The 24,631-nt window shown below is 40.2% G+C and overlaps 1 protein-coding gene across 2 annotated transcripts; it reads right to left on the bottom strand.

The window, feature by feature from the left end:
- Positions 1–690: 690 nt before the first annotated feature.
- On the bottom strand, positions 691–24,146 carry tp73 (tumor protein p73). 2 transcript variants are annotated; one of them, XM_046056793.1, is made up of 14 exons: positions 24,032–24,146; positions 23,787–23,882; positions 23,194–23,344; positions 17,010–17,258; positions 8,452–8,638; positions 8,027–8,142; positions 7,231–7,340; positions 6,635–6,777; positions 6,323–6,411; positions 6,034–6,161; positions 5,543–5,697; positions 5,223–5,355; positions 2,147–2,240; positions 691–1,880 (listed from the first exon to the last, which is right to left on the bottom strand). In XM_046056793.1, exons 1-14 carry the CDS (start codon positions 24,073–24,075, stop codon positions 1,479–1,481), a joined length of 2,097 nt encoding a protein of 698 aa, XP_045912749.1. In that variant the 5' UTR covers positions 24,076–24,146; the 3' UTR covers positions 691–1,478. The 2 variants fall into 2 exon arrangements, with proteins under 2 accessions (XP_045912749.1, XP_045912751.1); XM_046056795.1 differs by lacking the exons at positions 23,194–23,344; positions 23,787–23,882; positions 24,032–24,146 and adding an exon at positions 18,150–18,233.
- Between the last annotated feature and the right edge of the window lie 485 nt (positions 24,147–24,631).

Raw genomic sequence — 24,631 nt, 5'->3', positions numbered from 1 at the left:
AAGTGCTCTTTCTTTGACCAGTTGTTGCTTAGTGGGTGAAGGTATCTGTCTTTGTAAGCGAGAATGCCTTTATAAAGAAAATGGATGCAAGTTAGGTACAAATTATTATCATGTCATCATGTCATCGTATCACAAAGTCATGTAGTTACTACAAACACATTTGACACCATTACTAGAATTGCACCATGATTCATGCTGGATGGCAATCTAGAAATAAAACTGGAATGTTGCGATTAAATATCCACAAACAAGTGCCGTGAAGATACACACTAGATACACAACTAGCTATAATCAATATATGAGGACCTTGCCCTGCAAGGTTTTCAAAAATACACAGAGAAGGACGAAAATGCTACTGTCTTGTCTAGTGTCTTGGTAAACAGGGATACTATTCTTTATGTATTGTTTACAATTCTGATTAAATCCCTGCTATAAAGATATAATACTGTTTTTGATGTTTTGTCACTCAACAGTTTTGCAGTGTGTTTCTATACAAGAATTAACACAATATTTTCTACGACTTACTAAAAACAAATTGATGCAATGTCTAACTTATGATATTATGTATTGACTTTGATTTCCTTAGGAGTTTTCATGAATACACACTATTAATACCAAAGCCCATTAACCATTTTTAACAATGAAATGATAAGGGCATACTGAACTAGAGGATGTGACATTATTATAGCCAATAAAAATATACATGATTATGTGTTCCCATAGCTGAGTAATCAGTATTACCATTCAGTTCTATACATTTGGTTCAAACAAGATACACCATTTTGAAACTAAATACCCCTTTTCAACCACATCTAGTCCAAAACATTTACAAGGTACTGTATATACATTTGTACAAGTGAAGGAAAACTGAAAGAACAATAAATAAGTCAGCTGAGAATTACATTTGTGTATTTAAAAACAAAATTGAAACTAGAAAGTTGTGAAATGGTGATATGTCTACTGTGACATTTGTGGGGTTGTGCAATTGCTACATTTTCTGTTCACCATAAAAGTAATTGGATGCTGTAAAAGAAAAATGTATCATGTATTATTGCACAACATCCGGTTTTCCAGAAAAAAATACAGTTCCCTCTTTTAACATGCACTCATCAGAGTCCCAAATATTATAGTTCAGACCATGTGTGTTTAGCATTGCCTAGACAATGCTATTGCCACAGTGGTATTTGCTATTTAGACTTGAGACGTACTTTTGTGCCATCTCACGTTCAGTCTTCTAGGTGGAACAATTGTTCAAGCACAAAATAAAAACTGCGCAGGAAAGTGTACTGAAAATGTCCCACAATCAAAACTGATTCTCTGCTAAATCACTCAGTCAAAAAACACAGTCAATCAATCTGACTGAAATATGACAGTAACACTTAAAAGCACATTTAAAGACCCTATCCACATGCTTTGACTCTGTAAATAGGTTTATGTTGACAATAATTGGCAAAACAGTCCAAAGATTCTTTTCGGGCTCAGTGAACGTCACTTTCCATGAACTCCTCTTTAATGGAGTGCTTGCTCCGTGACAACTTGCAGTCGGGCATGTCAAAACCAAAATCAGCCCACTCATCAGTAGCTGCTGCCATCCCCGATGTCCCAACAACACCTGACCTGCTGGGGATGGTGATGGTGTGGCGTACACGGAAGTGCACAGCCTCCATGACACGCTGACGCTGCAGTTCCCCTCCAGCAGCCCCAATGGCTGCCATTGCAGAGGCAGCCATGTTGCTGCTGGAGCGAAGAAGCTGCTGGCCATGATAGTCATGGTGATGAGTAGAGGCAGGCAGTTGGAGGGGAGCACCTTGTTTCATGTCCTGCAGACCTCGCCAAATGACAAGGCGGGACTGCTCCGGTATCTTCAGTGCACCTAAATCCTGGTGAAAGCGCACATTTAAGACATTGGACGAGTGTAAGAATGCAGAATAGTGGTACCAGCTCCAATGCAAAAACATGTAAAAAGAGGGCATGTGCATCCTCATGTGCTTGATTATAGATACAAAAAAATATGGAGCCTGCTCATCTAAACATTGCTTTACATCATCACTAATGGTCAAAAACTCCACACTTTTTGTAAGGCTATAAAATATAAAAAAACAAAATTTTCACTGTGAGATTGTGAGTGCAGGAACGGAGTAGTTACCTCCATGGAGAGACTCTGAAGATGGTAGATAGACTGGACGCCTTGGGCGGTGAAGTACTCGATGAAGTTCTGACAGCCCACACTGGTTAGAAAACTGTATGGGGAGAAAAGCAGGGCTGCTTAGACTGCCATCAGACCACAGCTACAAAGCTAAAAGGAGGACTACAATACAAAGAACAACTTCATTAACACTGGTGAAAAGTGCAGTTGTGCTTGAGTAGAATAAAGATGAATAGATTAATAATTAGGGTTAGGATTTATTTTTAGACAGAACCGCATAGAAAAGCACCACATTGTGTTATGTTATTTCATTATCTCACAATCTACTCAAGCTATTGTTAGTTTATATCAGTGTCTATATTATGTCTAACCTCACGTTTACAGAAACTACACATCTTGATAGATGCAGTGGAAACAAAATCATAAACATGCATTTATATTAATGATTCATAAGGCCATTCTTGCTTTGATGAAGAACCTTTATTATAAATACATGAAATGTTAAAAGTTTTGGCAACATACAGTATAATCGAAAAAAAGCTAAATGTGCAATTTAACTGTACAATAAACATAACAATCTAGAAACCAAAAAGGTGGACCAAGCCTGCTTTATCAAAAATGTTAAAATTGCAAAAGCAAAGTCTAAGTATTAAAACTACTGCAATGACACATTATCTTAAAAAAATATGAAAAAACAATTTTAAATTAAACAACTTAAACAATGGAAATTTCTTTTGAAAAAAATCGCTGTAGTGCATTGCAAAAGATGGCTGTATACACAGTGACAGTGTGAGTGATTCTAGATGTGTATGACATACAGTTTAGGCTTGAACCCTCTGGCGGCCATAGTGGAGGTCTACAACTCTTGAGCAGCTTGGCTGTATGAGCAGAGTTTTGTTGTTTGTTGTTTTTGAACAGAAGCTGATCAACACATCAGATTTAGACAGCAGATGCAAGTAGCAGGAGCTAGCTTTGATATGACCACCAATTGCTTGGTAAATTATTTTTTCCCGGCTTATAAAGACATACACTTTTAGACATATCATACTACTAGGGACGTCTTTTTTATATCGTAGTGGGCTATTTTCACATATTATGGGGTCGAAATGACTAGTAGGTACAAAATCTTTTGAAATCTGCGCAGTACATGGCTTCAGCCGGCAGCTGCGAACCGTTGGGAATTTGTTGGGCTTTCTTTGCCTTTATTTCAGATAGGACAGAGAAGCAGGAAAAGAGAGAGTGAGACAGTGGACAACATGCAGCAAAGGGCCATGGGCTGGATTCAAACCCGGGCCGCTGGAATAAGGACTCAGGCTTGTACATGGGGTGCACACTCTACCAACTGAGCTAATCGCACCCTGTGAAAATCAAAAAATACATCCACAAAAAGTGCTTCTTTTTGCAACTGAGAGGCTCAGACTGTTATACCAGGTGTCTGACAACATAATGGAAAGGATCCCTAAAAGTAACACACAGTAACACCCCTTGTTTTTAGCCAGAAACAGAAGTCTAGCTCAAGGACAATTCTCGCTTTGAAATCTCGTGAAAGGCAAGTTGTTCAAGGAAGAAACCGGTGGAAACGTCAGTCAGAGTTGGAAAGAGGAGTTTGTTGTGTTGGAGTAACGTTGGGAAATAAAAGTCTTGCATGAAATTCCTCTATGTAGACAACAAACTCCTCTCTCTAAACTCACGTTTCCACCATTGTCTTTCTGCAACAACTCGTCTCTCACGAGAATTCTCAGCGAGTACGGTCCTTGAGTGAGACTTTCTGGTTAAAAACAAGGGGTATTAGCAGGTGTTACTTCCATGATGTTGTTAGACAGTCTGAGCCGGTCAGTGGCAATAAGAAGAAGTTTTTGTGGATGCAATTTGGTTGCCTTGATTTAGGGGCCATTCACATTTCTACGTTTTCATTTTTAAACGGAGACCTTTAGCTAAGTTTGCATCTCCTGTCCAGACTGAAATGGTGAATCCGAAGACCTAAGATGGAAACGTTTGAAAACGCTGCCGACACCGTTTAAAAACTCCAGGGTAACGTTTTAGAGCAGACGGGCAAAAACGGAGGACTTTAAAATGATGACGCAGACACTCACATTTGGCTCTCTGATTGGGTCTTGTAAGTCATGCAAAGCAAAAACACAGACAGAGTTTTAATTTTAGTATGTTTAATAAAATATTTTGTACCGTGCAAATAACACTTACAGCCTACACTTGTACTGTGCATGTCGCCGTATTTGCAACTTCCAGTCTGTTTTCCACCGCCACAGTTGCTTTAAAGTCCCATGTTACATTCAGTAAGAGTTCCAGCTCATTGTTGGTCCATGCAAAAGAAATATCTGGTGTGGTTCTTCATCTGCAGTACATCTGTAGTATTTTTTTAGCCAAATCTTCTGCAGCTGTGGAGTAGACCATCTGCTTCATGTTTACACCGGCATGTGCATGACAAGAGATCAATTCTGTTATGCAGCTAAAACGCTGGTGTGGACGGAGATCGATTCGTTTTAAAAACGTAGTGGTGTGGATGGGGTCTTAATTGGCCCACATGAATACGTTGCAGCCACTTTCGCCAGTTTGCAGCTGCTGGCTAAAGTCATCTGCTGCACGGATTTCAAAACTTTTTATACGTATTAGCTATTTAAACCCCAAAATATGTGAAAATAGGGCCTTACCTTTTAAAACATTATTGAACTTACTCCCATAACACAACCCTACCAGGTAATGTATTTTTCTAGTGGAGCTGTATTATGTTTAGATATTACATGCATATTTACATGCAGCCAATTCTCCAGTGGACCTTCATTATGGCACCAGGTTGCAAGGAGATTTGTGACGTAATTGCAAGCCTTTACAAATCAGCCATAATCAAATCAAACTGACTGTATAACACAGTTCCATCTAGACACATTTTGCTGCAAAAGGGAAAAAACTGACCAAATTTATACGAACATGGCCAAACGAACAAGCTGTTTTGGCATCAACATTGCACCCATTCATATTTAACCCAACAAGTGCAGATGATTGTCTGCTGGCCCTTTACAGGAGGATAAAGAAGGAGTGTCATTGGAGGGTGAGGTACCTGACAAGGCTGGGGTCAGGGTTATACGGAGGGGGCGGGCTGCAGTGGGAAGCAGACACTATAGTCTGACTACTGTGGCCACCATTCATATCACCATTGGTCTGCATGTGGTGGCTGTTGAGCATGTTTGAACCTGTGACAAAGGAAGGGGTGATCAATAAAATGGCGAGCAGCAAAAAAGCACAAAGAACTGTACTACAAAATCAACTCCTTTGGCATTGATATTTTCCGATCAGAAATCTTGATGACAAAGTGGTTTGAAACATGTGCTTTATGAGTAAATCTGTTTTGATTTGAATCACACACACATAGATACTCACCCATATGAGCTATGGAGTTGGGGGCAGTGGGGTGTTGCTGGGGCTGCTGCCCCACCAGCTGGTTGACTGAGGGTTGTTTGCTGAGGCCTCCATGGGCATGAAGCTTGTTCATGTTGGACAGTGGGGAGTAAGAGGTGGGTGATGCTATATGGCTCCTAGAGAAAAGAGGAAAATGTGGCTGAGGTTAGAGGAATGTGTGCGTCTGTGTTTTAGTGAGAGCGAAAGACACTTCACAACAGTTTGATGAAATCAACAAGACTCTAAATTCAGCTTTTGTGAGGGTTGTTTTAATATATTCTGAGTTGATAACTTCAACCTCTTCTCTTAATTTTACTGAAAAATGTATCATAAAGAAAGGTGTATGGATTTATGTGCTTCTTGTGTGTCCATGTGTTTGGGTTGATCTTTTTAGTTTGTACAGTATGTTTATATGTACATAATGTGTACCATGATGGATCTATGTGCTTGTGCATAGTGTTGGAGTGACTCACGGTCTCTGCAGAAGTTGCTGCTGTGTTTGCTGTCTGTAGGTTTCCACCAGTGGCTGTGGCACGAGCTCCACCAGCTCCAAACTGTCTTTAATCTTCATCAGCAGCTCAAAGTTCTCCCGACCACGAACCTACACACAAACATACACAAGAACATAACATAAACCAGTCAATGAATAATGACTGGTGAGCCTGTCCTTTAAAAATGGTTCATTTGTTTTCAGTGTATTTTATCATTTGTATCATTGACACTATTTTAATGTAAAATGGTAAGTGTGTGAAAAGCTCTTACTGGAATATAGTAAATTTCTTCTTCTCCATGCCGCCTCTTCCTCATGTTAATATTGGGACTGGGAATATTTGGCGGACTCTGTTTGAAGTCTGCAAACAACAGAAACAGAGTCAGAATCAAACAGGTTTCTAACACATTTCACAGTCTCATTCTTTTTGAGGACCAAGATATCTTGGACCATCTTGCATCAGCGTTGATTGTTGAATATATACAAGTTTCTCAGTATCTGAAAAGTCGCTGGACCTTTAACTATTAAAATACTTTGTGTAGTTTAGTTAACATAAATGCATCATTCAGTTTAATTCAACTCACTGCGCTTGTTGGCACTGCCATTTTTGGCCACACTATCATTCAGAGCCTGTTGTTCCCTGAAGTGGTCCTCATCTGCTTTGCGGTCTCGGCCAGGACAGGCACATATCCGACCTTCAAATGACCTTCTGCCCAACACTTGACCACTGCAGAGATGATTGAGAATAGAACATTCTCATCAAGTGAAGTGTTAAGAGAGCCCTGACAAAAATGTAGGTTCTCTAACATTCCAAATTAAGTCCAAGTATTCAGTTTTACCTAAGCTTGGTAGATCTGAATAGTTTCACACCACACTGTCCAATCATGTCCAGTCTGATCACACCTTTATGTCATGGTAAATGGTAATAAATAGTAAGTAGAAGTAGAGTAAAGGTATGTATAATCTAATGTGTATAATGTCGTATGTTCTGCACTTCCCATTGAACTGTCAGTTGGTCATTGTCTTGGATCATTTGTCAGTTTGTACTGCTGCAAAACATTTGTAAATTCATAAACCTGGTGCCAGAAAGACTAAACATAAAGCAAGTGCCAAAGAGCTGAGAATTGCTTGTTATATTAAAAAGAAGACTGCATATATGGATTGTGAATGGTTGACTTACTCCCTGGTTTCCAAAGTGATGATGATGAGGATGGGTCTCCTGTTCATGCCGCCCACACAGCTGCTATTGCACATGAAGTTATATAGGATTGTGGTAAACTCAGTCCCCACCTGAAACACAAAACAATGAATCCCACAAATGAATGGAACTGAGGGATTTAAGTTTTTTTGTTGGTTTAATTGTTGTTTTAGTCTTGGACACTTAACATGGAATTTCAGGATGTTTAAACCGTTTCTTTCAATCTGCACATCTTCCAGCAAGACCTCCCCTTTTATAGTAAATGTGACCAATCCACCACCAGAGAGCAGTGGCGGCAATTTGATGTGTCAGGAGACAAGTGTACTCTCCTCATGATGATTTCTCACTATTGTGCTTGTTTGGACATGCCCGGCATCTTTATTTATAGATGTGCCTCCTATGAAATACCTCACTGAAATATTCATTGTTTTATCCATTGTGTGTTTTAACATTTGGGCTGAATGTACAACATATTAGGGACATCTTTCAGATATTGATTTGTGTAAACATTTGCATAATCCACATCTAACAACCACTTCTCATTTTTGTCAAAGGCTTTCTCGATATCTCGATGGCTTTTATTTACCATCAGCCCGACCCCATTTTAACTGCTATAATAAAAATCAACAAGGATTCACTTCATAAATAGTATGCTTCATGAAAAGAGTCAATATCCCAAAATATTTTGTACATTCACCATCATTTCTGATGTTTAAAGCTGTGAGTCCAGTCCCTAAGGAACCTAATACAATGCATTGTGAGCTGATGAACCACCAACCTGTGGAGCCTCATAGGGCACAAAGACACTTTGCCGGCCAGTTACGGGATCATCCACGTACTGACAGAGGTTATTCCCCTCCACTCGGATCAGGTGACTGGCTGGGGCAGCTTGACCTGTGGAGAGAACAATAGGAAAAGGACACAGTTAAGTCAAAGCATCACACATCCCATACACCAGACAGTATTGGTTTATTTAAAGCTCAATGCACAAAATGTTTGTGATCAGGGCAAAATTCACAAGGTAAGCTAGGATTAATGAAATATGTATTTTATCCTCTCATGGTTGATTTCACAGTCATTCACTAAATACCTCAGAAATGTTCACCTAACAACAAAATGATTTCATTTTGAGATATCGTTGGCATATCTTGGAGAAAGGTATAGAAGTATAAACTGTCAAAGGGCCACGCTTGTTGATCATACCATCATTGAAGTCTCGTCCTAGTTCGTGGTTGGGGCAGCGTTTGACAACTTCTGTGACGTGTTCCGCCTTCTTGTAGACGGGCATGGCTCTGATGATGCTGCCATGTGGAGGAGAGGACGACAGCTTGATTTGGATAGGACAGGTTTTGGCAATCTGACAGTAGAGCTTCTTCAGCAAGGGAGAGTACTGGGTGAGAAAAGAACACACGCGGGGCCGGAGAGGCTTGAGTCAGTGACCTGAGCTGACATATGACGTATATATTTTCTGTGTGTGTATGAGAGAAAAGCAGCAATGAAAGAGCTATCGGATATCCTCAGAACATCACAATCAGTCAGTCAGGGGAATGTAAACTACTGCTTTGCTCAACAAAATGCTGATCACGGTTGTGTTAAAATTTGTACCCCCAACTCTCTTTCAATTTTAACTTCATATTTATAGTTTAGGCATTTTGCAAATGTTCCTTTCCAGAGTACCTTATAATGTAGTAAATTAACATATGAACATAAGAATCGGATCCATTAGTTACCCGCTAAATATCGATTAATGCCTTTGCAGTCACATCGTTTAAACAACCTACCACAAATTAAACGTAGACATTATAGACACATGAACTAAGAGCCGTGTCTTCTCAGTTTCATGTGAATGCTATCAAGATATAACTTTAATTCCAAGGAGGGGAAAGAATCTACAACAGTATAGCAGCAAAAAAAGTAGAGGTGAAGAAGACAAGGTGGTCAAATAAAGAGCTTGGTGTTACTATGATGGTTAAAAATAACGGAGTGTGATCACAGGTCACTGTTATTATAACATAAAATCATGACTTAAGAACAAATTGTGTTATTTGTGGAAAGGGAGAGCATGAAATGAAATGGAAAGGGAAAATATATGGGGACTGTAAAACAGTCAGCAGTAAATTTACACCTCTGTAGTAAAGTTAATTACTGTGTTATTAGAATGAATATATGAACATTATCCAGTAGACTGGGGTACGTGGGTGGTAATGTGAGATGCCACAGCTGGCGGAGGAGAACTGGACGTTCAAAATGACAGTTTGGAAAACATGGTGTTGTCTCAGTGTATGTACCACCAGCTGAATAAAAAAACAAAGGTAGGACTTTAACTATTGTAAGTAAAGATCAATGAGAACATGCTGAGCTAAAGCCAAGTCTTCAATGTTTCCTCAGAGGATGTAGCCTATGTGTAAATGCCAGTACAGATGCTCTCAAACACACCAAGGGATGAAAAAACCCTTAACATGCCCCAACACAAATCAAACTTGTGCCTTCCAGAAAAAAAACGTAGGAGACAGTTGTCCTGTGTGGACTTGCTGCAACAGCGCACCCTAAGGCAGAAAAACAGTAAATACAGCTCTAGGTCAGCGATGCTGCATATGAAAAAATTTCAATGCCATTTTGCCTTTTTGTATTTGATAGTTGAGAAAAAGAGTCGGATGGATGGCCATACTCAAACCCAACCATTTACATGGTCTGTATCTTAAACCCGGTGTAACCAGAAACCCATTTCATTTTCATCAGATCATATGCCATTTAGGGAATGTTTTTATGCATGAAGAATTTGAGCTTCATCGATGAGTATGTTTTTAGTATTTGAGTTAAACCTTGAAGCCTGGTTTTAACCATGACATTTTCGGCAGGTATCAATCATCCTTTCAGAAAACACAAACCATAAGCTTGTAAACATATATATCCACCTTCCACCATCTTCACCTTTTATAAAGGGACATTCCACCTAAAGTTCAGTTTACTCTTCCCAAGGAGTACTACTCAACCTGTGAAAACAGTTGAATAGTGTATCTGTGGTAAAGGTGCGAGCTTTCTAAAAATTCATAAAACAACCCTGTTGTTATCATTAGGCCTGAGACTTATCAGAAAGCCTGTACAAATTGGCAGTGTGGAGCTTGAAAGAAACAGACCTTTAGGAGGCAGGGAAGCCTCCTAAAAATATGCTGTTTTAGAGCGATACTTCTGTTTCTTGTTAAAAACAAAATGTGTCACCGGGAGTCCCTCATAGTCAGTCATAGTCATTGTCTGATTTTGTCATATTGACGAGCACAATTGTCCCGAAGGAATAAGTTGCAGTCATTGCGGTTGGTTCAGGCTGCCAGCTGAAGCCATCTGCTGCACGGATTCCAAAACATCTGTAAATTCTTCAAATTTAAATGCAATATCTAAAAAATTCCACTGATTATCCAGACTCTGATTTGACTCTCCCACCAGACAGCCTCTGGCCTGATGGTGGCTGGGATAAAGTCATTCCTACACCAACTGCTTGGATTCCTTGTTTTGACACATAAGCCCCTCACACACACACACACACACACACACACACACACACACACACACACACACACACACACACACACACACACACACACACCCTTGGCCATGAGCACTCCCTTGAGGGCAATGGAAATACCTGTGCACAACATTACCTTTTCCCACCAAGCTTTTCCTGACAAGTCTCAACAGCTTGTCCATACCGTGGATAAATTATTTCTCTGAGATTCAACAGCCAGACTTTTTTTTACAGACCTGGGGACTTGCTGCAACAATCACATCTCCTAAAAGGATCCAATAGTTTTCTTTCCAGCATGACCACAACAGAAATACTATTAACACCGTTAGCATTTAGAGGGACATGAGAAATGTTATTTAATGTTTTAACAGGCAGCATCACAGAAAGGAGGCATTGACATCCAGTCATGGTGGTGGTTATACATGGTTGTAATACATGTGTGTAGAAAACTTCAGGCAGCATGAGTTTTTTTAATTGACCCATACTCACACAATCACAATATTACATTAGCAGATACAGTAATCGCATGTGGCCATGATGGAGGCAGCTGTGTTGAGAAATAACTTTTTATACTCACAAACTAACAGGAGGTTAGTAATGATTTGAAATTCCACCTGCACTCTAAGATTCTGTTGGCCTAGTATTAAAAGGGGCCATTGCAGAAAACCATTTTATTCTTTAGCCACAAAAAAAAAGATATTTTGATAAATTGTGGGATCAGCAGGGATCAGCGTTTGGCGATATTACTTTGAACCTATCCACCACACACCTCACATGTACTGACGAGATAACTCAGCTCCACGTGTCATTGCCAGAAGTGAAGTGCAACATTAATAAAAGAACTACAGTATTTGATGTGCATCTTCTTGTACAGACAAGAGATCTTGAGTGATGCATAAACTTGGCTTTGTTTCAGGACATAAAGAAGGAGGAAGGGATGTAGACGAACTGGAAAAAGACGGGAGAACATGATTTTTACATGAAGCAATACAAATTTCTAAATCTTTAACAATGTTAGGAAATTCTTTACATTTCCAGAATCTGCACAATAAACCTTTGCTAACTGCTGGGCCTTTCTCCAATTTTTAATTTAGACTACCTACCTACTACTAACTAACAAATATTTCCTGTAAAAATAAGCTTCACAAAGACCTATTATGCTTTTTACCATTAAGCTTTATGGACAGGCAACCTTCATCTCATGACTCCAGAGCAGGCAGTGACATGTTCATTTTCTTCAGTTTAATTTACATGGTGGACTTTCTTTTCTGGAGGTCATTAGGGAGATTTATGTTTTACTACAAAACTTGCAATGCAATTTGAGCTATAAAATACATAGATGTATCAGTAGCTCATATATCCACCCATCCATATCCCCTGCCTCTACACAGTGGACCAGTGGAGCAGGTCCTGACAGGCTCCTGGAGACAGGGTGATAATTGTCAGACCGTCATCCATATACACAAGCAACAGCTTGCCCGCCGCAAATTCGCTTAACTGTCCAAATATCAAATATGCTTACACACACACACACACACACACACACACACACAAACACACACACACACACACACACACACACACACACACACACACACACACACACACACACACACACACACACACACACACTGAATTTCTATACAGTCTGTAATTATACTGAATTCAATATAGAAATTTGGAGAATCAACTACACTTTCTTTGACGTCATGGTAATTGCTGTTTGTCTTTATGAGACTTTTAAGGGAAACAAGGAAAGATGTAATGATCTTTTTTAACAACAGTTATTATCTAAACATGATTGTCTATAATAATAAGTAATAGATTAACCCTGAAATAATTGATGAGGCATCCAATCCAAACATTTTTGCCTTGAATAGCAATGAATCACATACTGTAAGTAGTTATAGTAAATTAGCTTTATATTCACTGCTGTTCACCGTCATCTCAAGGATGCATTTACAGTACTGGCACAGTCCATGGACACTGTAAAAGTTCAGTCTTCTAGACAGGATGGCATTGTTACACCGAGTGTTAAAGGATACACAGCAGAACAGAGCAAATAACGAACACATTAGTTTCCACATTAGATTGATGGCATCCCACAGTCTTTGGAGTGTCGATACTGTTGACAATGTTAAATATCCATCCTGGAGACTGGTTTATTTAAGCACTTCGTTTACTGGGTAACTATAAAAAGCACTTGCATTTACAGTAGATAAAGAAATTGATCTGAATCCCACAAACATTATAAAATAATTACGAACAGCTTAATGTATTTGCTTATGTTTTCATATAACCCACCTGAGCATAGAAATGTGTGTGAAATCTTATTGAGTGTGTTTTCTGGTGCTCAGCAGGAAGGCCAGTGGTGATCTGGTCGTGGATGATGCATGGGGAAAGGAAGGGAAGGATACATCGTGCAGGGCGTGTTGGGACCTGTGTCCAAACGGAGAAAGGCTAATAGCTGGGAAAAGCAGCTTCTGACAAGCTGCCTTGCACTGCATGCTCGAGCCCGCAACCACCGCATCACACACAACCCCTACTCCTGACAAATACTGTATGCACGCGCGCACACACACACACACACACACACACACACACACACACACACACACACACATAAACTAAAGTCTGAGTGTATGGAAAGAGGTCTTATTATTTGACAAGGCTGAGGTGTTAGATCTAATTCCCAGCCGCAGTGATGCTTGCCTGCGTCCAAGCCAAGAATCATCTTCAGGAGGCGAGAGAGTGGCAATGTTTCAGAACTATTATCACTAATGCACAATGTCTTGGCGAGACAGGAGAGGGACTGGAGGATTACCAGACTATCTTAATATGGGCTTGAATGGACTTACTGGATGTGGAAACATTATGATTGTGTCTCCTGGTTTTTGTTCTCTTCTCTTTGTTCTCCTTTTGAATGGTGAAGCAGATGTGGTTGGTGCAGCCACAAACCTAACCTCCCATCAGTCATTCAAGTGGACAACTTGAGAAGAGGGGATTTAATGAGAAATGCCTGACGCAATACGGCTGCTACCTTTCTCGTAATCTCCCAAAGCACTGCATGCCACCCGCTCTTAGTGGGAGGCGAAGGGGTGGGGATGGAGGGCAGCTAGGTAACTGATTATAGTCAACATACCCCTATGGCATTCCGCATTCCCCACTGCTTGAGGCCACAAGAAATCAGCGAGAAACCCAGACCGTTACCTCCCTCATTCAAATAAGATGACTCAGTCTGGTCCACATAGTCATCTGTTTTTTTTTTCAAGCATGTTAAAACCTTGGCCTACCACTGAATTTCGCATAAATACACACACCCAAATGCGCATGCATTAGAAACCCCTTTGTGTTATTTTTGGGGAATCCCCACTCATTAACGGAGACATGTTCTTTCTGAGAGGCTTGACCGTAATCTCTTTTCTTTTCAATACTAAGACTTCTAAAACGACTCGCCGACATGATCTGAGCCTTCCAAAAGCCTTTTGCCAATGAGCTCAAACGTAGCCTGGCAAACCTTTATGTACACTTGATCTTCATGGTTTGTGTCCACACGTTTGGGAAGAAACATTTTTTTCCCCTGCATTTCAAAAATGTTTTTGAAACGCAAAGGTATAACATCTGTAAGGCTTCCTGTAAGGCAATCAGTGGTATCATATAGTATCCTACTCTATCACACATGATCATAATGCATATTGTCACACAAAACAAAACATTTTGTTATAAAGTAGCTTCTATATAATAACACTTAAATACATCTTTTGATACTTTGCCAATCTTATGATCAGGCGCGCAAGATAAAAACATAAGCATTACAGTAAACTCCATAAAAGCTATAAGCAATCACCCAGTCTCTCTCTCATTCTAATCCCTCCTGTTTAATGGCAGCAGAGGCATCTGAATAATCACAGGTTTCCTCACAATCATTTTTCTAGTGCCTCATTATCTGTTTCTTAAGTTGTGTGCGAGTCAAAAACTCCCTTCCTCTTTGTTCATAAAATTGGGGTAATTTTCAATCTATTATCCATGCGAACCAAAGCCGATAAGAGGAGTTTATTTTGTTGCGAAGGGGTAGGTGGAACTGCAGGATGGTGTAGTGAGTAAAGACACTGAATCAGACTGTTCAAAATATTTTTGAAAATGGGACATTATCAGGCTTCTTTGATTTAATGTATTTCCTTAATCAAGTTATTAGGAACATTCAAAACTGTAAGCTAAAAGGGTATCAGGGGGAGAAAGCCAGGTTATTAATTTGAGTAGTGAGTATCATGTTTAACCAAACAGGTTGAAACAGGTTTCTGCCATATTTCAGAAATTTCTCATGTAAAACAAACTAATAATTCTGGTCCATGTTTTCCTTGGTTTCTGTCAATTTAATTTGGATGTGGGATAGACCTGGGTCAGAGTATGGAAGTGAGAGAAAGGAGATGATGGACTTATTTTAAGAGGGGACGGGGCATAACTTAAGGCGCCAGAGGTGACAGCCATGAGTGTGTGTGATAAGACTGGAGGAAGAAAGAGAGAGAGAAAGAAAAGCGGCAGGTCAAAGACCACCGCTCTAATGTCCAGAGGGGGATCTTCTTACATCACTGAGGGCTGAGTGAAGGAGCACACCACGCATGGTTACTTCCAGCAAACACAGCCACAGAGGAGTCTCTCAGTTGATCACACATTCACAGGCCTGGACGCTCACAGACACACACACACACACACACAGTGAAGGAAGTGCAGCTTGTCTCTTGCTTCTCTTGTTTCAGGGAGGTCAACTGTGTGACAGTCGGAGGTGACACCTTTCCACCAGGAGACCTTTGTCATCGGGTCATGACAAATTAAACAGCTCCCATTTCACCTGTCTCTCACCAGCATCATCACAAGCTAATTGTGGGGTTTAGTAAAGTCTTACCCAAAGTTCCGTAGTTCAGGGTTTTACTTTTGTTTATTCCTGTACCGCTTAAAATAGTAAAATGTAGTTGTGTACTACTACTACTACTACTGCTGCTGAGTAGTAACATTAGTAGCAGTAAGAAGATTTATTTGCTTACGTATGTGTTCAATATCAGTCCATTTATAAGTGTGTTATATTATTCCTGTTACAAAAGAATAGTCATATTTTCAACACATGGAAGCCCTCTTAGTAAGAAGCATGTCCCAAAAGTCAAATCAAATACCAGATGTTGACTTTCCATAACCCAGGGAAAAAAACATGGAACAACCACAGTATCATGTATGGATTAATACAACTGTCATACTATTACAGCCTTTTCCAAATATTTGTATTGTTACTGTAATAATATGTTATTATTACAATGTATTAATACTGCATTGATCTCATATAGTGAAGTTATATGAGATATATGAGAGATATGAGAAGTACATTAAAATTGTATTAATTTGTTTATTTTTCTATTTTATTTACATAGCGCCAATTCATAACAGAAGTTATCTTATTGTACTTTTCATATAGAGCAGGTCTAGACCACGCTCTTTGTAATTTTATTTATAGAGAACCAGCAATGGTGGCAGTGGCAAGGAAAAACCCTTTTAACAGGCAGAAACCTCGAACAGAACCTAGGTTCAGGGTGGGCGGCCAGCTGCTTTGGCTAGTTGTGTTGGGGGATGGGGGGAAAATACAGTAGTACAAAACAAGTTCCACATAGAGATGTTAAATAATAGTAATGGTACTGGTAATAATACAATAAATATTACACTCATTGTTGATAAACTCTAAGCAATTGAGTGACACTGTAGGGGAAACTGTTATTAATGTCTTAAATTATTATTGAAACGTGTTTTACAAGATAAAATGGTTTAAGAAACCAAACTGTTTTTTTTTTTTAAACTTGAGTCAATTATTGTTTTCTTTTAATATTCTGAGTGCAAGAATTGTCTAAAAAGTCAAACACACAAAGGACAAAAACATGCTCAACCACGTACCAAACTTTCCCTGTTGCATTCATCACACAGGATGCGAATAAAGGTGAGTGGAGGACAAGATGAATCACTGAATGATGTACTACTTTCACTTGGACGGGACACGCCTGCACATGTGCTGGCTTGAGTGAGTGACTGTGTGTATGTGTCTGTGAAATAATGTCTTTGTGTGAATGTTTATGTGTTGGGAAGATAGTAACTCAGTTAGACAGAGAGCCAGAAAGAGAGAAAGACAAAGATGGAGAAACACACAGGCACACACAGACACACACACACTGCATGCCAAAGTCAAGAAAGTGTGTGTACTCACGGTCCATGTGGCAGACTTGGCAGTGCTGGACTGCTGGAAGGACACCTGGAAGGTGTGCAGTCCGGGGTAGTCGGTGTTAGAGGGGATGGCCGGGGCAGGTGATAGGCCCTCAAAGGTGGAGTTGGGCTGGGAGTAGGGTGAGGGGGTGGGCACGGCCGACGAGGAGGCGTTCTCGGAGCTGTAGGGGCTGGCGGACGTCGCACGGCTCCCCAGGCTCTCCATGCTGCTGCTCAGCAAGTTGTATTGGGACTGGGGAGAAACGAAGAGGGAAGTGAATGAGGGAGGCGAAGAGGGAGGGAGGAGAGAGACAGAGGGAGGGCACAGGTGGAGGTGCCGGAGAGACAGGGACTTGGAGGCTTAAAGAGAGATCGCATTACACTGGGAAGGAAAAGATGTGTAGTGTGCGTGTGTGATGCTGCATGTGTGTGGGGTGGGTGCATGTGAAACAGTAGGTGTCAATGATGAGCACTTTCTGAGTGATTAATACACTTGAATGCATGGACACAAACTTGCGTGAGTGAGTGGCAGTTGCAGTGAGGTCCCCACAGTAACCTCCTTTGGGCTATATGAGGTAAGTTGTAAAAGCATAATCTGCTAATTGCCTGCCATTCCCCTCTTGTCCTCTCTGCTGTATTTGAGAAGAGGGAAAATATGTTGCACTGAGGTGTGTGATGACACACTTCTCAAAGGTAATGCACTTTGTGAGGCCCATGTATAGTTGCACACAGACTCAGAAGCTACAAAACAAGGAAAACTGTTTTGTGGCTGCTGCTGTAATTTGTTTTGTTTTTTTAATCATCCATGATCCTTTAGTGATTCCCTGTCACACTCGAACAAAAACAGAAAAGTCAGGAAGCACAAACTGCCAGCTGTAAGTCCCCCTGCCCACTTTCTACTCATCAAACAATTACTTTCTTTCAAAAACAATTAAGCCATCATCCAACTAATTTAACATCTGTTGATTCAGATTAAACGACATAGTAATAATCTTAATCATTAATTCAAAAAATATTGCCAAATTTATCCCTGCTGCCTGCACTGTACATCTGTGTCAAATAGCTGACACTGATGGCAGGTTAACACTGATCTAACATTGTACACACACAATTATCCTACAAGCAGAATAAACATCATTTTTACCTTCTTTTTCACGTAGTACATCCTCTAGTCTCATTTGACAACTGTTCAGTCAGAAATGTCCAAACACAGCAAAGCAGAGAGAGAGTGTGGGACCATAGCCTTATCAGAGAGTTCAAGCAAGGCGTGCACCAGTGGGCACACCACGCACTCACGCAGACACATGTACGGCCAGGACAGGGAAAAAGGTGAGGACTGGCGTGGAGAGAGAAAAGTGTTAGACTGAGATGAGGGGAGAGAAGGAGAGAGGGAAAGAGGGATGGGAACCCAAAAAATGGTTCTAATTATGGCATGCCCGGACATAGACGGCAATGCCGGGGCGCATGTACACACACGCTCCAAAACACCTTGTGAAGGCCTGCGCTAAGTAAATACTGTCTGGTCTGATGGAGAGTGAGTGAGTGAAAGAGAGAGAGAGAAGCAAGTAGGAAAACACATGAAAGAACAAGAGTTCCTAGGTCAGACCCCCCCCCCCCCCCCCCCCCCCCCCCCCCACGCAGTATTGTATATTAATATAGTAATAAATCAGCAGTCAGGGCTGAAGATTGTTTAAAACAAGGACTATTAAACACCTTAGACACCTTAAAAGAAATCACTGATGTTGACTGGAAATTAGCTGAATTGTATACTCTTTGTAAGCGTTAGATCCATACAACAATCAGAACAACAATCTCTGACGAATAACTGGATGTTTGTTTCCATGTGAACATAGAGAAAAGGGAGTACAACAAATAACATAAGTATGCCAGCTGAAAGCATGAAAGCAGTACAACCATTCACCTTCCCACCCCCACTGCACACCTTATATTCATTAAGACTTCCTTATTGTTTTTTCTCGTTATATTTACCTATACCATACTTTTAAGTTGTAAATCCCCAACCTTAAGCAATACACAGCATCACATTACCTTGTGGCCTTGCCCCTCAGCTCTGCTTTGTGTTTTCAAACTTACAACTAACACAGGTAGAAAAACTGGCCCAAAGTCACACAAGGATATGTGGACCATGGTTCAGCAGATGAAAGCTTGAGTGGTAAAAGGTAAATGAGTATGCATGTATGGGATGACTCTAACTCAGGTACATGCACAACTCAACACATCATATGGGAGACAGCTGGGTTCAAAACAACTGATGACAAATAGTTGTTTACTTTCTGGACATGAAGTCTCAAATAAGCAGCAAAGTAGAGCTGAAATGCTTGGTCGATTAATTGATTTGTAAATAATAAAATTAGTGCGGCACTTCTTTGATAACTGATTAATCATCTCAATAATTTCTTTTCAGCAAAAATGCCTTACTTTCACTGGTTTTCAAATGAAAGATTTTTGTTGCTTTTCTATGTCATGTAGACTATGATAACAAACTGACCATTGTTAGGTTTGGAAGTGTTGGTTTGGATTAAATAAGGAATTTGAAGATGTCACATAGGCCTCTAGGAAATTACAGGAAATTTCTTTTTACTATTTACTGATATTTTGAAAACAAAAAAAAATTGTAAGTGACAGCGATTATGAAGTGTTTTAAATGTCTTAAGTCAGACTAAAAGAGGACTGCTATAGAAATATGTTTGCTCTCATGAAAAATATGGAAACGAGTATCTAGACTGATGCTGTTTGTTTTCTTATGATAGGTGGATAGATAGTCATTCCGTCCTTCCTTTAAGATCTTCCTATTTATTACATTTGAAATCTTCCTCTAACAGGTATTGTCAAAGGGGCTTTACGGGCACAAGGTAAGCCCAGGTGTATGTGTCTACAACAACAAAAAAAACCTTGACACACACACGGGAACATACACACGCACGCACACACACACACTCACTGCCGCACAGACTCATGCACTCACAGGTGTGCTTGCTCTTAATACCTAAACTTGATCCACAACAAGTTGAAACAGAGCTAAAACCTCTGCCACAGTGTGAGCAAGTGTGTGTGTGTGTCTTCACTCTGTGTAAGTGTTTAAGCCTCCCATCCTAACAGCATATGATGTCCCCTATGGGCAGCTTCCTGGTATCTGCCACTCAAAGCTGAGCTTTAAACATTTAAAAACGTAGATATGCCAGCCACAACAGCCCTCACTTGTCAAGATGATTGAAACATATTAGGCTGAGGATCAGGAGAATCACCCTGCTAATGACCTCTGTTTACAGCTACTCATTAATAAACTAACCCCTGTACAATAGTTTTATCAAATTTCACACTTTTAACAGTTAACAACACAACTTGAGTTGTTGTCATATGGCCCAGCTGAAATAAAGAAACAGCATGACCAAAATTATATGTTAGGCTACACAAATGAACATGGCATTATATGAAATCTGGAGCATGTCTAAACAACACCAGCTATGTTAAAAAGAGGTAAGGATGAGAGGGGGTAAAATGTGGAGTGATGTGTAAGAAGGTTGCCCCCTGTTGGGAATACATCGCAAAGTGCAGTGACGGGATCTACAATTCACTCTCATGCCAACCTGTTGAATACACTTTTTTAAATATATAAATTATAGGTTAATAGTGATAGATGACTATAATATTTTCAGAGGTAATTCCTAAGTACTTCACAAACAATGTCAGAGGAAAATGAAGGGAAAGTTAAAACACAGCTAGCCATCCCATCATGTGGTTGGACGTGCCAGTGTTTCAGGGACCATCCATCTTTCCAAATGAATCACACTTGTTAACGTAATGATAATCAAACTAGCCCCATTATACCGGGGTACACACCAAATTGTACTATAAAAGCACACAAATTCAGGTAGCCATGGCCACTTATGCATGCATGGAAAATACAAGAGAATGCAGGCCTGATTTTCAAATATCAACTCACTCTCACAACCGCATGATCACTCATGAGCACTCTTTCATCTGTCAGATTGCCACTCATTTGGAAACAGTGAACCAAAGTAATACTAAAACGTATACCCTCCATAACACAAACTGCCTTCACTGGACCAGTAAGACACCTTTTTCAAACATTACAGTTTTTTTCCTGAATATGCCAGAATACTTGACTCTGCTCCACTCACCACACCACACAGCATCTTAAGGCTCCTGAAAGGTAAGATGTTTCAATGATGTCTCTGTGTCTCGGCTCTTATACGACTTACACGCTGTGGTCAAGTGTGACTGTAAGAGTCAAACTCTCCGTGGCCAACGGACCCCTTGCTGGAGCAGGACATGATGGAGCATACAGGAGACGTCCTGCCACTGCTCTCCTCCACTTGTTTCCCTTGCTTGACTGGGCCTTCTCAACTTGCCTTGCATCTAACAACAAATCCTTGCTCCGCCCCCCAATTTATGTCATGACTATTCATTAACCAGCCAGGCAGGCCCAGGCTTGCCCACTGAAATATTAGATCCCAATATTCCAGATCAGAAGGGCATAGGTGTGGTTGGGAGTGAATTCTGATTTTATATTTGGAAAAACAGATATGGATAGAGGGAACAAAAGTGCAAGATGATCCGTGCATAAAACTTTGTACTGTACATGATCATCGGTAAAATAATTACATTGTCTGTGAGGGTTCAAAAAACATTTTGTTTAATGTCTTCATTCATAAAAAGTTGCCATACATTATGTGGATAAGACGTTTCAAGACAGCAACAAAAATATACAGGTACATACCAGATGTTGACGAAGTATTAAGATCCTTTACTTAAGTAAAAGTACTAATAGCACACTGTAAAAATGCTCTGTTACAAGAAAAGTCCTGCATTGAAAATGTTACTAAAGTAAGTAAGTGTAAGTAAAATCAGGAATATGTACTAAGTATTAAAAGTAGTCATTGCAGAAAGAAACATGTCCTGTGACTGTTATACTATTATATATTAGATTAATATTATTACTCATGCATTAATGTAAAAGCAGGATTTTACTGTTGTAGTTGGTTGAGAGGGAGTTCCTTTTAACTATTTTGTGTGAGATTGCAACTAATGATTATTTTCATTAAGGATTAATCTGATGGTTATTTTCTCAATCAATCAACTTTTTGAAATTCTTAAAATACTGAGAAGTGCTGTCACAATTACCCAGAGCCCAAAGTGGCAGCTTGCCAATGCTTGCTTTGTCTAACCAATTATTACAAATAAATTAAAATAATTATAAGGAAAAGCAGCAAATCTTCACATTAGTGAAGTTCGAACCATGAAATGTTTTTATATGAAAAATGTTTAAAGCGATCAAAGTTGTTGCCAGTTTATTTCATTGTCAATCTAACAATTGTGTCAGCGGTGCTTGTATAAAATGGGTAGTGAAATTTATAACAAGTAAACTTAATGGTTTGTGTGTAAAAATCTTAAATTATAAAGTAATTAGTTTGATTGATTGATTGATTTTTATTTAGAAGGGACCATGTGCAATTAATAACATAAATGTAAACATTTGATGCATTACTCCAGAGTTAGCCTTAGGCAAATTTACATCTGCAGTCCCCAAATATGCTTTAGTAACTAAAGCTGTCAGATAAATGGTGAAGTATAAGTACAATATCTCCCTGTGAGATGTGGAGTAGAAGTACAAAGTGGCATAAAAAGAAAATACTGTAGTAATGTACAAAAAGCTCAAATTTGTAGTGAAGTACAGTACTTGCAGTATATGCACTGAATTACTGGCCACCACTGGTACAAACAGCTGCAAACATATGTGCATGTTTGTTATTGCACGCAGACACACACATGCACACAGACACACCCCAGCCTACAGATGGCTCCACAGTGGAGCAGCAAGGGGTCCTGCCTTGGACTTTAATTAGCCCTCCCCCAGCACACACCCACTGTCCCTGCAGGCCGCTCAGCAGTGAGACAGAGAGAGGGAAAAGGCTGCAGAGGAGAGGGAAAATACACAGGAGGGAATCTCCTCTACACTGGAGGGAAAAAGTGAAGGGATACAACAAACAAAAGGGGACAAGAAAAGATCTTTGGAAGTATGTGTGTGTGTCCATCAGATCTGACACAGAGGAAGAAAACACCCTTCAGGTAACATAAAAAAGCTTCTCAAAAGAAAAAGCAGAGATTGACCAAAAAATAACTTTAATGAGAGCTCACGTTCCTACCATCACATTATCGTTCATGTCCCTCATGTGGTAGACGTCCATGGAGCCCTCCACAGTGCTGCGGTGGCTGCCCGAGGTGCTGGTAGAAGGCAATGGCCGCTCACCTGGCTGGCTGCCTGGGGGGAGCTCGAAGTAGGTGCTGTCTGGCTCCCTGTGAACACACACAACACCATGGATTCAAGTTGATCAAAGAGGGATGAGTTTTCAAAGAAAAAAAAAGCATGTAGACTTTTGTAAAAAATGTTATCAGAATAGTTTTAAAGGAAGGGCAACCCTTTATTTTTTTTGTTTAGTTATACTATTAAAGATGATTTTGGGACTGCTTGTTTTATTATGCAGAATTATGAAGCATTATGTCTGCAACACCAGTAGCTCTAATAAATATTCACATTTTTTCAAAACGTCATCCTGAACCTTAGCTGCTCTATAGACTGCAGGATTGGTGTATAATTAGAATAAAGTAATCAGGTGTTGACATAATCTTAGTGTTTTGTGATCATTGGTACATTTCATGTTTTTTCATTGAACTATTGCTAATTCGGTAAGTATGTTAATTGGGTGGAAAGCAGCCGTCAGCAGGTGGTGACACTCACAGGGAGCTCCACAGGTGCTCGAAGGTGCCTCCTTCTTCTGTAATGGTGGACTGGGACATCTTAGAGGATGGGTGGTCTGGTGAGGGGCAGATCACTCTACAGAGCACACACACACAGGCAAGCACCCAAACAAACAGAAATGGTTTAGAATGAGCACGATTACACTAAACAAGAATAAATGAATTTACATGTTAACATGTTAAAAAGCTACACGTGGAAACAAACTATAGGCAACTAGTTCATACATGATCATTTTATCAGTGTTCAAAATGGAGAGTGAGCAGTTCATCCAGGTGTGATCACACCAATGTAGTCCCAGAGAGGTGGCACAGGGTGTCAGGGGGCCTGGGCGTGCCCAGACCTGTCTGCTCATCACCGTCTCACTCCCCTCCGCGAAGTCTGAGTATCACCTTCTCCGCCTCTGTCTCAAAATAATGAAGCCTGCACTGCAACCTTAAAATGTGTTCATACATTATGGAGCTACCGAAGCAAACAGCAAGTGCTGAACAGCGGGGGGCATTAAGATAAAGATTTATCATCTAGTTGTCACGAGATCTGCACTCTCCAGACTTATCGTAACTGACAGAAAACGTATTTTGACATTATTGTGGAAATTTCTGCAAGGTGTAAGCTACATCCGGGCCTCTTTGCGATTGTTTGAGTCAAAATACCTTGATTTGTCAAATAAATCCGAGTTTGCCACAACTATAAATAGAAAATCAGCTGCAGGCCTACCGCGTAAACCGGATAAAGGGAGGTCGCCATATAGTCTCCAGTTTGATGTGGCAATGATCACTACAAGATCCTGTCGGGCATTCTTGGTCGTACCAAAGTTTACTATGGCT

This window comes from Micropterus dolomieu, linkage group LG08 (assembly GCF_021292245.1).
Source record: "Micropterus dolomieu isolate WLL.071019.BEF.003 ecotype Adirondacks linkage group LG08, ASM2129224v1, whole genome shotgun sequence".
Lineage (NCBI taxonomy): Eukaryota > Metazoa > Chordata > Actinopteri > Centrarchiformes > Centrarchidae > Micropterus > Micropterus dolomieu.
The sequence above is the reverse complement of the archived record's forward strand: the minus strand, read 5'-3'. Positions and strand labels throughout refer to the sequence as shown.